The sequence below is a fragment of the Enhydra lutris genome, unplaced genomic scaffold (assembly GCF_002288905.1).
Source record: "Enhydra lutris kenyoni isolate GAN:26980312 unplaced genomic scaffold, ASM228890v2 scaffoldscaffold37, whole genome shotgun sequence".
NCBI classification, from domain to species: domain Eukaryota; kingdom Metazoa; phylum Chordata; class Mammalia; order Carnivora; family Mustelidae; genus Enhydra; species Enhydra lutris.
Window position 1 is genome coordinate 11,671,035 of NW_019154121.1, and position 18,192 is coordinate 11,689,226.

At 36.5% G+C, this 18,192-nt stretch overlaps 1 protein-coding gene across 1 annotated transcript in view; it reads left to right on the forward strand.

Moving 5' to 3' along the window:
* Positions 1-18,192, forward strand: part of LOC111154498 (glutamate metabotropic receptor 5) — a 524,532-nt gene that overhangs the window by 11,592 nt on the left and 494,748 nt on the right. The window contains exon 2 of the mRNA XM_022514124.1: positions 3,690-4,551. Coding sequence (XP_022369832.1) covers positions 3,891-4,551 — 661 coding nt within the window. The 5' untranslated portion in view covers positions 3,690-3,890. The remainder of the gene's footprint in view (positions 1-3,689; positions 4,552-18,192) is intronic.

The following is an 18,192-nucleotide window of genomic DNA, read 5'->3' on the forward strand; positions in this document are numbered from 1 at the left end:
TCCAGCCTTATAGACCCACCCTCCTGTTTGGCACCTGCACCTAGGTGCTTTAAAGTTATCTCACATGTGGGGCACCTGGGTGGCTCAGTGGGTTAAGCCTCTGCCTTTAGCTGCGGTCATGATCTCAGGGTCCTAAGATCAAGCCCTGCATCGGGCTCTCTGCTCAGCAGGGAGCCTGCTTCCCCCTCCCCTCTCTGCCTGCCACCTGCCCGCTTGTGATCCCTCTCTCTCTGTCAAATAAATAGTTAAAATCTTTAACAATAAAATAAAATAAGATTATCTCACATTTAACATGTTCAAGAGAAAATTATTCAGGTTTTCTCTGCCTTCACCTGTTGCTGTACCAGTCTATCCCATATCTTTAAGTGGTAAAATACACTCATTTTTAGACTCTAAACTTAAGAGTAGACCCTAATTTTTCTCTACCTTATAACCCACACCCTGTCTATCACAAGTCCAGTTGATTCTACCTGCAAAATGTCTGATGATGTCCATTTCTTTCTGTATCTGCTGTCCCCAATAGTAGCCAAGCCACTGTAATTCCCTACTTAGATTATTTATGTCTGCTAATCAGATTTCTTCTGCCCATTATCCAGAACAATGAGCACCTAGAACAATCTTTTGTAAGATTGAATTCTGACTCTGAAAAACAATCTGAGGGTTTTGAAGGGGCGGGGGGTGGGAGGTTGGGGGAACCAGGTGGTGGGTATTGGAGAGGGCACGGATTGCCTGGAGCACTGGGTGTGGTGCAAAAACAATGAATACTGTTATGCTGAAAATAAATTTAAAAAATTTTTAAAAAATATTAAAAAAAAAGATTGAATTCTGCCAGTCATTTGTTTATAACTCCTCAGTGGTTTTCTGTTGCACTTAACATCCAACTTCCTTTTAAGCATCTACCTGATCCTACATGGTCTGGCCCTTTCTAATTTTTGCACCTCATCTTGTACCACGATTGCTCCCATTCTTTATGCTCCGGCCACATTTGTTCACATGACTGCCTTCTTTATTTTATTGTTCTTTGCATTTCCCAGGCTCTAGCTAAAGTCATCTTTTAGAGTACTGATCTGTGAGCCCTGTAGGAAGCAAATATCACCTATTCTCTCTTGAATACTTAACTTCCAGGACAGAGTCATAGCATAGACATGCCATAAATATTTGTTAAATGAGTTAATGAACAAGTGCCTGGCATATGATTGGTGTTCAATGAAAGATAATGATGGCAATTATCAGTGTGCATCATTGCACTTCTTTGTTACATTAGTCTTTCCCACTCAATAGTTAGTAGATATTTTTTGAATGAGTAAAAAAATTAATTTAGCTTATAACTGAAAGACAATATTTTAGTGTTGTGTGTGTGTATTGAGTATGTCTCAATATATACAGAGCTTGCCTAAAATAATTCTAATACAAAATTCATGAGAATGTTTTAGTTTCACCATTTTGATAGGCCACTTCTAGTCTCACTTATCACTTTGATGGTCTTATGTAATAAAAATGAGTCCTGTTTTGTTATTGAGTTTTCTCACTAATGTTCTGGATTTAATAAGACACTGTGATTTCTTTATATATGGATATGCTCATATGCTTATGAGATATGAGATATGGTTATGAGATATCCTCATAAGCAGTAGAATTCACATGTTCATGAGAACAAGCATTGGTCTCTAGGTCTTTGGTCCAAGCAAGTGAAGGGAAAGCTTGAGAATATTCAAATAATTTCTCAAATGAGAAAATTAATATCAGCCTTTGCTCCCTTCTCCTTGTCTACAATGCCAAATTCCATACCAAAACTGATTTTTGCCCTAAATATTGCTAAACATCTAGTTATCCTGGAACATCTGGTTATTTGATAAGGTTTTTTATTTTAATGTTTGGTCCTATGCAAGGCAGCCTTTCTCTGTTGCCATAGGAGACAGTAGAAGGCAGTGGTAGAAATGGTGGGATGCGGAGAATGAGGAGAACTGTGATTCAGGTCATCTTCACTTGGTGTCTGGACTAGAATTTTTGCAGACCTGATGGGTTTTGAAAACCATTAGTATTCCTGGGGAAGCATCATGCTTGTATAAATTCCTGAAGAAGCATCACCTGTCTTTGAAAGGTGTTGTTTAGGAAGTTAGTCACTTGAAAACAATTTGAGATCCTTTGCTGGCAGAGAGGATAACGTAACAAATAAGTCTCTTATACAATACTTTCAATAACCCAAATCACTAATTTGTCAGTTCCCTTTTACAAACTCTGCTAGAATTGGCTGTAGGCAATTTGGGACAAATTTCCTTCTTCCCAGGAGTTTAAACTGAAATAGATGACTACATTCAAAGCGATGCTAAGTTTCTACTTGGAAGGATAGTTCTAAATATGCATCCTTCTAGCCCTTGGAGTCTTTGTGATATGGAATTTTTTTTTTTTTTTCTGGATCGGAGATAGAGGACTGATTACTGTGAATTTTATTATAAGACTCTGTAATTACTCTGAAGACTCTGGAGGACTGAGCGAGTTGCCAGAGAATTTTCTGTCTTCACCACCTAGCTACAGAATGCCCTTAGAAATGTAATAACAGAAAAGGTCATGTCCTGAATATATATATAGTCCTATTCAATATACAAAACAACAGCATAGTTGATATCTTATCTTGTTTCCCATAACAGTAGCCTAGTACATATGATGGGACTTTTCAGATGAGGAAATTCTGGTACTAAGAGGTTGAACAATTTATTAATAATTCTTAATAGCAGAACTGCAACTTGAACTGAGTATTATTTTTGCCCCAAACCAGTGCCCACTTCCCTTTGTCTTTCTACCTAGTTTGGGAACATTTCACTCTGCAATACCCCAACCCTCTTCTTTTTTTTTTTCCTACAGTTCATTTAGCTTGGAAATACCTACTGACTTTGTTCTATATTATATGGAAACTAGACACAATACTTACTTATTGGGAAGATTATTCAGCTTGCCTTACCTTGCAGTTGAAGAGGGATTATGTAGCTTTTGTTAGAAAGTCATTTTTTTGTGTGATTGCATAATCAATACATCCTAATACTGAAAATTTGGAAAGAAATAAAAAGTATTTCTAAAACAAAAACTGTCATCACCCAGAGATAACTAATGGTTGTTATTTTGGGTTGCATGCTTCCTGAAGTTTTCTGTTCATGCCATTGTTTTGTTTTTAGGATGCTCTCTCTCATCTCCACGTAAGAATATCATTTGGCCTGCCACACATAGATTTGCTTTTGTGTACTCCAGATGAACAAATGAAAAAAGTATTAATGTACATAAAGTAGGATCAAGAAGCTCTATCAGATTGCTTCATCAAATTACACAATTACAGGGACGCCTGGGTGGCTCAGTTGGTTGGATGACTGCCTTCGGCTCAGGTCATGATCCTGGAGTCCCGGGATTGAGTCCCGCATCGGGCTCCCAGCTCCGCGGGGAGTCTGCTTCTCTCTCTGACCTTCTCCTCGCTCATACTCTCTCTCACTGTCTCTCTCTCAAATAAATAAATAAAATCTTTAAAAAAAATTGCACAATTACAAAAGAGACAAAAGAGAGTCTTAAAGATTTTTAGATTGTTTTTTTCAAAAAGATTATATTCCTAATCTACATCATCAAAGCCTACTAGTATAGACCATTAGAGCTTCCCAAAGTAGTTGTACTTATGTTGTTAAATACCCATGCTATTTTTTTTCCAGGTTTTGAAGATCATGATCACATGGACGCATCTAACTAAATGGTACGTGGGGACATGGTGGTCCTTTAGAGAGCACATCTAAATTACTGGCTAATTCCTTGGTTTGCCACCCAACATAGGACGTTGTCTAATTCTATCTATCAGAACTCTCCTAAATTTTCCCCACCATGCTATCTTTATTAGCCTGAACTCCTTTCCTAAAATGGTCCTTCTGTTGATCCTGTCAGTTCTGCTTTTGAAAGAAGATGTCCGTGGGAGTGCACAGTCCAGTGAGAGGAGGGTGGTGGCTCACATGCCGGGTGACATCATTATTGGAGCTCTCTTTTCTGTCCACCACCAGCCCACAGTGGACAAAGTTCATGAGAGGAAGTGTGGGGCAGTTCGTGAACAGTATGGCATTCAGAGAGTGGAGGCCATGCTGCATACTCTGGAAAGGATCAACTCAGACCCCACACTCTTGCCCAACATCACCCTGGGCTGTGAGATAAGGGATTCCTGCTGGCATTCGGCTGTGGCCCTAGAGCAGAGCATTGAGTTCATAAGGGACTCCCTCATATCTTCAGAAGAAGAAGAAGGTTTGGTGCGCTGCGTGGATGGGTCTTCCTCTTCCTTCCGCTCCAAGAAGCCCATCGTAGGGGTCATTGGGCCTGGCTCCAGTTCTGTGGCCATTCAGGTCCAGAACTTGCTCCAGCTTTTCAACATACCTCAGATTGCTTACTCGGCAACAAGCATGGATCTGAGTGACAAGACTCTGTTCAAGTACTTCATGAGGGTTGTGCCCTCAGATGCTCAGCAGGCACGGGCCATGGTGGACATAGTGAAGAGGTACAACTGGACCTATGTGTCAGCTGTGCACACAGAAGGTAAGCATCCTTTATATCCCTTGATGTGTGTCTTCTTATGCACTCAGCAGATTCCCTGTTATAATTTCAGATTTTGGAAGGCTAAAATATTCCTGGTTATTGGGATCTTCTGAGTTGCCTGGTTATCCCAGTAATAAAAGAAGGGGTCAAGTGGTAGATGTCTAGAGAGGTTTGGATTTAGGCTAATATGAATGTTGATGTGGCCATCATTTGGTGAAATGATTTTTTTTTTGTGTGTGTTCTATTACCGTATTATATTACCTGCATTTCTGCTATGATGATTTTAGAGATTTTTAAGTTTTCTGAAATCTAATTAACATTTCATAATTTTCACACTTAAAGTTGTTCCAACTGTTCTTGATAAAGAGAGGTACACATAAATGCAGGTAGGGACTGGAGGCAGTCTGTTCTGGCCAGGTCTACTGTAATAGAAAATTACCAAACAGTTCAGTCTTTCAACTACTTTTTTTTTTCAAAAGAAAGCATAGTTAAATCTGGAAGAGAGATATGTATGAATTAATATAGCCCTTGTCTAGAACATACTTAGTGTAAGTTTTTAACAATTCAAAATTAGTTTTGCTTTGAAATTTATTGTTTCTTTATGCTCAAAGCAAAAAAGGAGCAAAATGTGACCAAGGTTTTATAACAATAGCAATATTAGTCCTTCTTATTTGTTACAGTGCTTCAAAAATGTTTTCATATACATAACTTATTAGTTCATGACCAAGGCTGTTTGGGATAGGTTTGGTTTGACTACAGAGGTTAAGTGACCCAAATGTGAGACTCACTAATTACACAACACTCTTTGTAGCACAACATACTGCCTATACTAAGGCCAGAAGGTACAAAATACTTTTAGAGTTCATGGAAGCATGGTAAGGATTAGTTAAGATGAAAGAATCTTGCAATAACATTATCAATATGGTCCAAACAATCCAATCCTATAAAATGTGGGGTTGAGTTATTGAGCAATTTGTGAAATGATCAGAATGAACCTACTTTGGAGGTTGGTAACCAATCCCCAGTCAGTTATAGCCAACTCTTCATTATGAAGTAGCATAATATAGATTTCACTGTATACCCACTCATTAACAATGTTTAAAGCTGTACAAACATAAAATGGTCTCCCATACTAGACTGAGATTTTTATGCCTATGGAAATTCTTGTGTATAAGTTTGTAGTTTACTTATTGAGATGTTGGTATGTGGAGATTTTGAGCAATGGATAGATGATTGAGGAGACTTTGGATTTTTTTCTAATGCTGTGATTTTCATTATAAAACCAGTATTTCACTTTAGTCTCACAACAATCCAGTGATACAGGCAATCCAGGTATTTTATTCCCATTTTAAAATACAAATGCTTTTAGCATTTAAATGGTCCATCCAATATATACTTAACAGTAATTTTAAGAGTAGGACTCCTCGTTACTGACTTCTAGCTTAGGGCCCTATTTTAATTGAACATAATCCAATGTAATCACACCTGAGGATATATTTACACAATGCATATTTATTAAGCACAGATACATGTAAGGACTTCTGATAGTCCTGTGAAGGGATAGCCCTCTGTTTTATATATTAATACTTTCAATGGGTAGGCAGTCTGGCCAAGGACAGGAGGCATGCATTAATACTTATATAACCATCATTCATGATGACAAGACGTTACAAATATGACTTTAAAGTAAACTGACATGGAAAAAAATCAAGTCCTGTTCTATGGGGATGGGCCCCATGGTGGAGTTTGTCAAGAAGGAAATGGAATTTGAGTTGGATGTTGATAGGAAGAATACTGACAAATGGTGAAAATTAAGAAGAGATGGATTTCCAGAAAAGGGCATGAGGAAATATGAGTTGGGAAAGTAAAAAATGTTTTAAAAATGCCAAGGATAAAATTATGTTTTGGTTCAAATCATAAATTTCATTAGGGACTTCCCTCTAGCTTTTGAAGAGTAAGTCTCGGTCTCTATATAGGACAGGCCAATTCAAGATTGTGCTCTAAGTGAAACTCATAATTATGACCATTGGCTGTTTCTAATTTAAATTTTTTTAACCTAAATGTATGCCAATAGTGATCTAATAAAATAAATTGATTTGTTCATGTAAGTGTTATTGCATAGCTATTAAAATGAATGAAGCATTCTGTAGGTAATGAAATCATAATAATGAACTCCCAAGATCATTTTTTAAGTGAAAAAAGCAAGGTGTAGTTTTGTGTAATGGCATGTTATTTGTGCAAAATGGAATTTATGTAAACCATTGGATTCAAGGAATTGCTCTCAGAGAACAAAACAGGTAATAGTTGCTTCTTCTGAGGAGGAAATAGAAGAGTTAGGGGATCAGGTAGAATGGGAGAGACTGACTTTTCTTGTATAACTTTTACATGCAAACATTTGAAGTTGTGAATTATAAGCATAAACCACCTATTGAAACATAAACATTAAGAAGGAACATTCTATATGTAGGTAAAAAAAAAAAATAAGCCAATAAAAATTTTATTGCCAAATCCTGGCATATTTAGTTATTTTGCCAAAAATAGGTCAAATTGAAATATTGCTAAATACTGGCAAAATATTTGGATACCAACAGGATTTAGGAGAGAACACACTTCAAGTATGGACAAAGGCAGGAAGAAATACTCTTTGGCTTATTTCTTTATGTGGCTTAGTCAGAAAGTATTTCTATTGCTTTGATCCCAAGCAATTATGTGGATAATGAGGTTATTTGGTGTTGCAGCTCACAATTTATCTGTATAGGAGTGGGGTGGTAGGAAGTGTCACAAGGTGAAATCACATCTGGGGTCAGAAAAGTGTTGGAGTATAAGGGGATACAGCTCTGTTGGGTGCTATGGAAACTCTCCAAGATGATGCCTGGTTTTCTGTGGCCTGGCCTCTCAGAAAGCCTGGAGAGATTTTTCATGAAATGGTAATACCAGTTCTTCCTTCAGCCTCTTTCTTGGCTGAAGTGGGATAATGCTCTCTAGCCCTGGGTCTCTAAGCCCCAGTGTCTCAAACTATTCCCATGTCCTTATAATTATCCGCCTTTGCCCAGTTGATATTCTTCTTTTTTAAAGAGCATTGAAGCTTCTAAATACTTTCCCAAGATGCATTGAGGTCTATGAAAAGATTTTGTCCCATTAAAAAAATCCTTTATCCTCCCCCACCCCACAAGTTGGTCATTTACGTCAAACTTTAACATGGTAGTACAGTCCCCTTGGCAGAGTTCACAAGGTGTTCCTTCCAGAAAGTGTTGCTGTCACAGAATTCCGGAGGAGAGCACGACGAGATCTGGGGTTTAGCTTCAGTGCTAATCTCTTACACTTGCCATTTCCTTGATATGTGGTTTTCCTAGGCTATAGGATTAGTATTTACGGTGGCTTGTTGAACCATGCAGAAATTGTGCCTAGGCCTCCTTGGAAAACAAGTTAATAGTATGAAAGCGAAAAAAGAAAAAAAAAGAATTTTTTCTTTTTAAAATGCAGACCACACGAGTTCTTCAGTTGTGTGTAAGAAAGGAACAGGAATTATTCAGCAGAAAAAACATTAGTCCTTTAGAGGCATCAATCCAGTCAGCACTCTCTCTGCTCTCAGGGGTCTTTTGCCTCAGCCCTTTTGCAAACCATGGTATGTGGTTCCATTTGATGTCCCAGGATCAGTGGTGCTTGCCTGTTTGGAGGTGTGGCAGACCTGCTGCTTTGATGACTTCCTTTGTTTTGTGACTTGGCAGTTCCCTCCGGCTCCCAAGCAGCACCATCCTTGTGACTGTTTTGGTTAATAAGATGTGGTAGAAGTGAGGACTTCCCTTCTTGTCTGTCCTGGAACACTATCCTCACCATGTGGAGGATGAGAGCACCCAGGGTTTCCAGATGAGGCCATCTTAGACCACTTGACCTCAACTATGAGAGAGCACCCAATGAAGATCCAACACAGTTGCCTTCCTGACTCCACATTACTGGCAATCACATGTAGAGCCTAGCTGAAGCCATAAATGTTACTCAGCTAACCATAATGAATACCTTCCAGACAGTCCTGTATAAGCATATATAAACAGTGATGTGTTCCCATGACTTTTACTGCCCCGTCTCCCAACTCGATACTACTATAACATTAACACTTCAGAATCAAAACAAAATACATGTATTAAAATGAATTACTCTCTTGGGTGCCTGGGTGGCTCAGTGGGTTAAGCCGCTGCCTTCAGCTCAGGTCATGATCTCAGGGTCCTGGGATCGAGTCCCGCATCGGGCTCTCTGCTCAGCGGAGAGCCTGCTTCCTCCTCTCTCTCTCTCTCTCTCTGCCTGCCTCTCTGCCTACTTGTGATCTCTCTCTCTGTGAAATAAATAAAATCTTTAAAAAAAAAATGAATTACTCTCTTTGTATTTAAATGTGAAATGAAATATAATGTGTTATTTTATAACTGTGAAATAAATGCTGTTGGCAAGAAGGAACATTTAAAGTCTTTCATCCATACTCCCATGACTAAAGATTCAATAATTCCCTTAAAGCATTGATGTTTAAGTAATCACACACTTGCATACATTCCATTATTACATGCTTCTCCTTGATTTAGCTCTATTTCATTGAGAAAAATAGTTAGACTAGATTTTATGTATAAAGTCATGTATTTTGTACTTTATGTGTGACTTACAGGATTTTTATACTTCACAATTTTTGCTGATTTTGTGCTTATTGGACTACCTAGCACATAGTAGGTGTTCAAAGACTGCTGAATGGATGGATTTGTGTTAGAATAGTACTTAACTCACTATTTATGAATGTATAGCATGTAGATAAATAGCCAGCACTTGTAATTTTTCAGGTTTGCTTCTTTATAAAAATGAGTTGCCATGATGTCTCCCTTGATTAATTGTAAAATGTTACCCATACCCTACTACTTTTTTGTTTGCATTCATTCTTGAATTTATTATTTCCATCTAATGATATAGGAATGTTAATTTTTTCTAGTCAAAAAACATGTCAGTGATGCTCTTGGGGAAAAATGTACCAATAAGTTGTACTGGTAAAATGACATCATTAAGAACATTGTCTTCAGGCTAACCCGCATATAGCAATGTTGTACCACTTTCAAGTTGTAATATGGTTTTCCATCAATTTATTTTTTTAACAGGTGATAACAGTCAAGCCCTGCTTGAAAGATCTTCAATGTGATTCATAGTCTATATGCTTAGCCTAATTTCTGAAAAATGGGACATCATTCCTGTCACTTTTTTTCTATTAATTGGGATTATATCAAGACAACAATTTAGTATGCTAAGATGAGAAATATCACTGTGGGCCTTAGTAGTACTTTTTAAAGGGGTTTCATTTTGTTTCTCTAGGGATTGAATAGTGTTGAGAGTTGAAATGGATTTTGAGATGATCATAATAATAATTCAGATACAAACTGTTATTAATCTTGTAGAATGTTAATACTGGAAGTGTCTTAAGTGAGCACATAGTTTAACACCTCTGTTACAGCTGGGGAAACAGAGACAGTAAGGACAAGTAATTTGGCCTTACTTGTGCATAGTTAGTTACAGGGTTAGGTTTTAGAACTCAGTATTCTTGTCCAGAATTCCATTTCTACATCATTGTTAGGGATAATTACTCAAATTCTTCTTCTTCTCCACCCTCCCCCCCTTTTTTTTGTTATTGTGTTACTTCTCCATGTCATTGCTCTATTCCTTTTCCTTCATCTCGATTATGCCAATATGCTGAAAGATTTTTTTTTATGTTATGTTATTCACCATATAGTACATTATGCTGAAAGTTTTAGTATCTATCTGAAGTAGTAACATGGACTACAAATGAATTCATTAATGTGGAAGTTAGCTTTGAGAAATGATGTGACCCCTTTGCTCTTGACCTATGAATTAGATGAATTGCTTCTTTACCTGAGTCATATTGCAGGTTTGCAGGAACTTTGAAAGATTTTTCTTGGCTTCCCAAAAATTCTGAAAACATGAGACCCCCAGAAATCTTTGTGATTATGGAATGATTGGGTAATTATATTGGTTACCCTGATATAATAACACATTAAAAAAAAACAAGATGCAGAGACTTTTAGGTCTGTAATATTCTCCATTAAATTGATCTGATTGTAGAACTATAACCTGGGAAATAGAGTGGCAACTTTAATAGCAATTCAGTAATTTTTCGTTTCATACATTACTGTCAGAAACTTCACACACAGATACATAGCTGGGAGGGGGGATGTACAGTTTCAACTAATCAAATGTTTCCTTTAAGGAAGAGCAGCTCTTAGTATGTATGCCTGTTCAAAATATTTAGCGTTTATTCATTTTATGGATGTGAGCAGCCCACATTGTGTGTTCTTCCTTTGTCTCCTTTATTCCAGATCCCAAAGAGATAATGTTATTTACTGAGCTTTAGAGTTTGAATATTCAGAAAGTTCATTCATTCTATTTGTTAAAGAGATGATCTTGTGACTCCATTCCTCAGTCATTAGAACCTTAATAGCTTCTAGGTTTATAAAGTTTAGTCTGAGTAATAAAAGTTGCTGTTGACTGAAGATTAGTGTGGAATGGGAAGGCATGGTATGAGGTGTTCACGTTCCAATTAAAACAATTTCTGCACAGCAAACCTTGCCCAATATACATGAAGTGAGTACTTATGAAAAAGCAAGGATAGATATCCACAAAAGTCTAAACTGGAGATCCTTTCCCTTTCTCCCTTTTCTCTCTTTTTCTTTCTGTCTCTCTTATGTACCATATTTTCCTCATCCCTTCTTTAGATGCTGGCAGTTTTTATACTTTGTAGGTTGTTCAATAAGTCTAGTCAAGGGTAATAGCCTCATTATTCCATTAATTTGGAAATGAATATATGAAAATTGATTACATTAATGATATTTTGGAGGTGGAAAAAATAAAATTAAAAGAAATATCACTGGCATCAGAGGTAGGAGTGTTTACTGTGTGACTCTGAGAAAATGACTTCAGCACCTTCCTTCATTTGTTGTATGAAGAGGTGCTAGAAAGGATGTTCTTGTAGGTGCTTTCCAAGACTGACTTTCTGTGAGTTGATTTTATGCTTCCATAAACCACACCTGGAATGGATTTTTATAAATATTGGGCATCACATTTAAAATAAACACAACCAAGTATGATCTGTTCAAAATAGAGTGGTCAGAAATGGTTATAAGACTTGAAACCGTGTCTTCAGAGAATGAATTTGGCACACAAAAGATAAGACATAGCAGGTACCTGACTGCTACCTGTAGTTGTTTGGAGAATTCAGGTGGAAAGAAGCCGTAGTCACGCTACATGACCAGGAGCATTACAAAAAGAGCTAATTACTGAAATATGAGAGTAACAAATTATGGTTCAATTTTAAAAAGCTTATTTTATTCACTCATATAACTGTTCACTGAAGGAATTGCCTCTCTTAGAAAGTGGTGAGTCAGTTTTCTGTAGGTCCTATGCACAGCCTGGAATAGATAATCACTTGGAGGGGCTATGGAAAAATGAACTTAAGCCTCATTTGGGGGAAGGAGGAAGTTGGACTCTTTGTTCCTTTTGATAACTACTAATATTGATGACAATTAAATGTCATGTAATTGAGATTCTATTATTCTGTGAATTAAAACATGATTGCATATACTGTGATATTTCATTAATTTGTTACTTGATTCATTTATTCCATAACACATTCCGATAAAGTAATTGTTTCATAGGTTAGAGAATAAGTATGGAAAGAGGAAGTAATTTCCCCAGCAGTGCCACATCCAGTTAGTGGCAGAGTGAGGATTTGGACCCAAGGGCAATTCTTTTTAAATCAACCCAGATTTTCTCCTTTTATATTAGGGTAGTGGTGGCTGTAAGCAAGAGTGGTGTGCAACTTTATTGACTCCTTTTCTCTCCCTAGGAAACAAGAAAACTACTTGTTTTCCCACTGAGAAAAATCTTTGAGCATGTTTCTTGTATCTTTTTATTCAGCTTTGAAAGCAACACCTTTGTTTGTTCCCATGGAGGAATTAATTATAGTAAAGAGAAGATAAATTAAGGAGGTTGCTTGTGGCAACAAGTTGACCTCACAGAAGAACTTTGTGTGAGTCTAATGATAAGTACAGACTGTATCTGGTTGTTTTTATTCACATCTTCATTGCAGACGCCACACTCCATCCTTCAGATGCCAGTTATAGGAGGAAGCAGGATGGTACACATTTTTTAGGAACAGGAGAACATATTGTTAGTGATGTAGCCTTATGTATGAAAGACTTCTTTGGAATTCATCAGGATGAGGAGTTATGAAATCCTCATTTTGGCACATTTGCATGTACTCCAGAAAGACTTCTCAACTTAACCAAATGTTGAGTTGAGGAGATTTTTTTGGCAAGAGGTGTGATAGTCAGCTATGTTCATTTGAGGGGACTTTGAAATGAGTGATTATGCCCCAATGATGCATTTTATGTATCTGCTTTCATATACTCATGAAGGCTTTTAAGAGAAAGAGATTGCCTAGTTTTTGTTTTTGTTTTTGTTTTTTTCAAGAAGTGCATCAAAACCCACATGTCATTTGTAAAACCTATTTATTGGGTTGAGACCAGCAGTTAATATAGAGGTGAATAAAAAAGGATAGAGTAGAATGTAAACATCGGAGTATTACATGATAGTAAGAGTAGGTATTGTTTTGTACATTTTTATTTTAGTTGCACATAACCATATGTGTCCTGTGGGTTACCACTTAAAAAATATATTTCTTACTATGTCGTATATCTAAAAAAAACCCCTGAAAGCTACTTACTCTACTCTTCTTTTTAACATTGTTAATACATTTTTTTTTTTTTTTTGGGTAGGGAATGGCAATATACATTTTCATTCTTCTGTGACCATGTCGTGTGGCTTGTCTCTTCTGGATGGGTGGGTTCTAAGACTTCTTCTTAAAAATAAGCAAGAATTCTAAGACACTCATGGTAGGAAATGGTGAAGACTTTGAGAAAATGTAACTAATTAATATGTTGTTGAAAGTGACATAAGCATCAACATAGGACAATGGCAAGGACACAAAACCAGGAAATCAGAGGCAAGTTTCTGGTCCAAGTTTTTAATCAGACACCAAGACAAGCCTGGGAACACTATGTATTTGTTTTTTTAATATCCCCATAAGTACATTAAAAATAAATACAAATGATATTAATTATAATTTTGGCACTAAAATTGTACATATATCAAATTAATAGATCTACCCCCAACACACACACACACACACAAGACACACACTACAATGTGATAATATTCCCAAGATAGTTGCTTATTACATAAAACAGATCATGATAAACCCCATGTAATGGGGTGTATAATAAGGCACAAGTTTAAACATATAAAGTGATAGTCTTCTTTCAGTTTACTCTAAGTTTTCTCATGATTACATGTACAATCTCATTTGATATGTAGTTAAGTCTAAATCTGAGGTCTTCTGAGAAGGTGGAGATCAAACACTATTAATAAGATAAAGTGAAGTAAGATAAGAGATGGCTTTTTAAGAAGTAAAAGTAGTTCCATGATGTGAGTAAACTACATTGGGGTCATGACCTTAAATTTACAAAGTTTCTTGCAAAAACATATTGGGAATCAAAGTTTCCTGTTACTTTTCAACCATTCTATTTAAGTAGTGGGAACATAGACAAGTTTGAGTATAAATCCTGATTAATATTCTTGCTAGTAGAGGAACTTCAGACTAAGCCACTTAAGTTATTTTTCTCATTATTTAATTGAGATAATAATACCTACCCCACAGACTGTTGTGAAAAATAAAGATTTTAGTGTCAACCTTGGCACATAGTAAGTGCTCAACAAGTGTCTTCTAAATTAGTTTGCCAGTCAGTCACTTAAAAGAAGACTTGATTTAGACTCAGGTCCTGATCTCAGGGTCCTGAGATCCAGACCATCTGGATTTCCCTCTTCCCCCTCATTTCATCATTTCCCTCTGCCCCTCCCCCCAGTTGTGTGTGCTCACATCCTCTCTCTCTCTCTCTCTCTCACTCTGTAAAATAAATGAAATATTGAAAAAAATAAATTAGTTACCAAGAATTTGCCTTGCCTTATTTGGGTATGAAGAGAAAACCTATAACTAAATGTTTCACTTCGGCTTTGCTTAGCTAAAACTGACTAATGAATAAGGTGGAGAGTTAGGAAAGTGACCAGTAAATGCAGTGAGTATTAGAGTTTTACCAATTTTCATTTTGGAAGTTAGGTTTGCCATCACATAATACAATATAGAGTGTTTAGTACTTTGGTACAATTATAACTAGATCCCACAAACTCTTCCTTCAGTTGCTGAGAAGCATTATGGTGCAACAAAATGAGCAGTCTGGAAAATCCCAGAGCTAGACAGTTCACATGGTTGTCTTCACTGTGTGTGTGTGTGTGTGTGTGTGTGTGTGTGTGTGTGTGTAGGGGGTGGAGGTATGGGAACAGAGAAGTTGAAAATGGAAAGTTAACACTGTATTTTAAGTATTTCTGAATTATGCTAACTTTTATAACAAGCATGAACATCTTTTGTAGTAAAAAAGACCCTACAATGGATACAACATTTCTTTGTAAATTTGCCCCTTAACTAGTCTGGGACAGCAGCTTTGCCGATAAGAGCTAAGTTGTTAACACATTGAGACATTCCAGAGACCTGAGTATAAAACCAAAAGGAGGTAATATGGACCTTAGGATATAAAACGGATTAATAGCCATATTAGATGGAAAACTAAACTGATGCTCTCTTACAGATCATTATAGCTCAAATAATAACAGTGACAATAATAGTAATTATTATTTGTCAGGCATGTCCTGTTATCAGAAATTATCAACTTTTATTAAAATCTATGAATTGATACCAGATATAAATTTTGGTGCTATTACTGGCATATTATTATTACTGTTATCTGAATGTCAGTCCTACCCATAGTTGCAATAAAAATAGAATAAAGTGTAAAAAGGATATGTCTTTGTTCCTTAACTTAAGCTGTCTAAAAACAGAAATATTGTATCTTTGCCAGTTTCTTCACAACCTCTTGATATTTCTTTGGTTATGTAACTTATTTTCAAAAGTCGTATATCTACTTTTCACCAGATTAAGGTTGGTATTTCAAGCCTCGACTCTCCCTAATAAGCATAGGGAGTCATTATTTTTTCAGAAATATGAATTATTGCATTGCTATATGATGAATTTTTATCTTTCAAGAAGCTAAAGAAATATACAAGTTAAGTAAGTCATATTGAAGTGTCATGTTAGTTTACTTTCAATTTCATGGAATTTCAAAAAAAATTGAATTACAAATGAACCTGGTAATTAATATGTTTCTTTTTTTTTTTTTTAAAGATTTTATTTAATTTTTTGACAGAGAGAGATCACAAGTAGGCAGAGGCAGGCAGAGAGAGAGAGGGAAGCAGGTTCTCCGCTGAGCAGAGAGCCCGATGCGGGACTCGATCATAGGACCCTGAGATCATGACCTGAGCCGAAGGCAGTGGCTTAACCCACTGAGCCACCCATGTGCCCCAATTAATATGTTTCTATTGAAGTAAATTGAGATAAGAAGGAAAAAATATATCAAGACACAGAAAAAATTAAGCAAGCTATCTGGCTCTATTATTCATTATCAACTTAACTTTGTTGTTTTCAATTCCTAAATTAGTCCATTCACCATTCATAATATAATTAGTTCTTATTTTTTTGTGCTGAGGAACCATAGATTGCCTAGTTATTCCCTTTTGTTTATACTATTCAGTGCCCCCTGATCTAAGACAAAGTTGATAAGTATTGTTCCATTCAGGATAGTCTGAGTTAGGTATGCTTAAGAATATTTTTATATATAGTAATAAGATTTTAATCCCCCTCATTAACAGATACTGCAGACACAACCTCAAACAATAAACCGTAAAAGGCATAATTGCTAGTAATTGAGACATTCTTTGGTTTGTTTAACAAAATTGAAGTCATTTCTTTTAATGAATTTAGACCTCTGATAATTTAATTATACGGAATTCTGGGAAACTTTAAACATTTTTTTTATTCCTTTTAATCATACTACATTTTTCCTTGATACAAATATAGATTCTTTGAGTAAAATTATTCATAAACTCAATCCTATCTCTGATTTTGATGTTTCTTGGTATTTGCATCTTTCTTGAAATTCTCAACCTTCTCTCTTTCTGAGTCTTAGTTCAGAATCTTGAACTATAATATCTTTCACATTCTTCTGAGTAATCAATAGAATTAATGGTTTTACTGAACTGGTTTTATTTACTTGAAAAGCATCATCCTTGAAGGAGGCAGTATTTTGTGACTGTAGAGAATAGTACTTTGGGTTTGTTTGGCAGGAAATTTCTCTGCGAGCTTAAAGCTTGTTACGTGCCTTTGCTTTTACCTTCATTCTGTCAGCAGATGGCAAATTGCATTGCATAGGACTTTAAGGTTTAAAGAGGTTGAGGAGAGTATAAAACTTGTGCCATCCATAGGAAGAAAGAATACCATTGAGAGACATGAAAAAGAAAAGTAGGTTCTCAAAATTTTAATATATAATGTATGAAAGTGGCCATGAGTGGACTTTCAGAAATTGTACACATTTTCTTTTTTTTAAAGATTTTATTTATTTATTTGTCAGAGAGAGTGAGCACAGGCAGACAGAGTGGCAGGCAGAGGCAGAGGGAGAAGCAGGCTTCCCGCTGAGCAAGGAGCCCGATGTGGGACTCAATCCCAGGATGCTGGGATCATGACCTGAGCCGAAGGCAGCCGCCTAACCAACTGAGCCACCCAGGCGTCCCAACACATTTTCTAATCAAAGGTAACTGAAATGAGTCTTAGCTGAAAAAGAGCTGAAACTCTTACTGAAGTGATTTAATTTGAGTCTAGGAAACTTTACCTCCGATCTAGTTAGAGTGTCAGAGAATTTGGTTTTGAGATCAGTGGAGAGAGCATTAATCTTAGAATTACTTTGGAGACTGTATTTGATTTGAGGATGACCTTGGGCAGTTCACTTAACATTTCTGAATCTGCAGATCCTCATTTGTAAGACGATAGATGGTTATATCCGCACTCTCCATACTAGTCTTTTGTTATGATGGTCAATTGAATAATCAGTTAATGTGCTTTATAAATCTAAAGCTGCTTGATATATTAATGAAATATTAAATGAACATTTACTGTGTGCCAAGATCTATATGCTTGGGCTAGGCTTTTCTAAAATACTGAGTAGAGTAGTCTGAAGATCAGATGCTAATCAAAGACCTTTCATTAATGATGTCTCCACCACAATAAAAAGAGTGAGATTTTGCTGGCTAGATATGGTTGGGGGATAGGGGACTTCTTTTCCATATCATGTACGGGGCCATAAGTAACACATTGATGAAGTGTCAGATCTGATATGGCTTGGGACTTCTAGCAGTGAGAGCACAGGTGTGTTGAAGGAGCTCAGATACTGAATTCAGAGAAACCTGAACTCAAATCTCAGCCCCAACCCTACTTGCTGTGGATGTAACACCAATTTTCTAACCATCAGTTACATCATTTCCAAAAAAGGAATGATTATCAATGTTTTTGGCTCACTGGATAGTCCTGATTATTGATTTAGTAATATACCTAACACACACACACACACAAATTCAAAATATCCTGACTGCTGTTACTTTGTG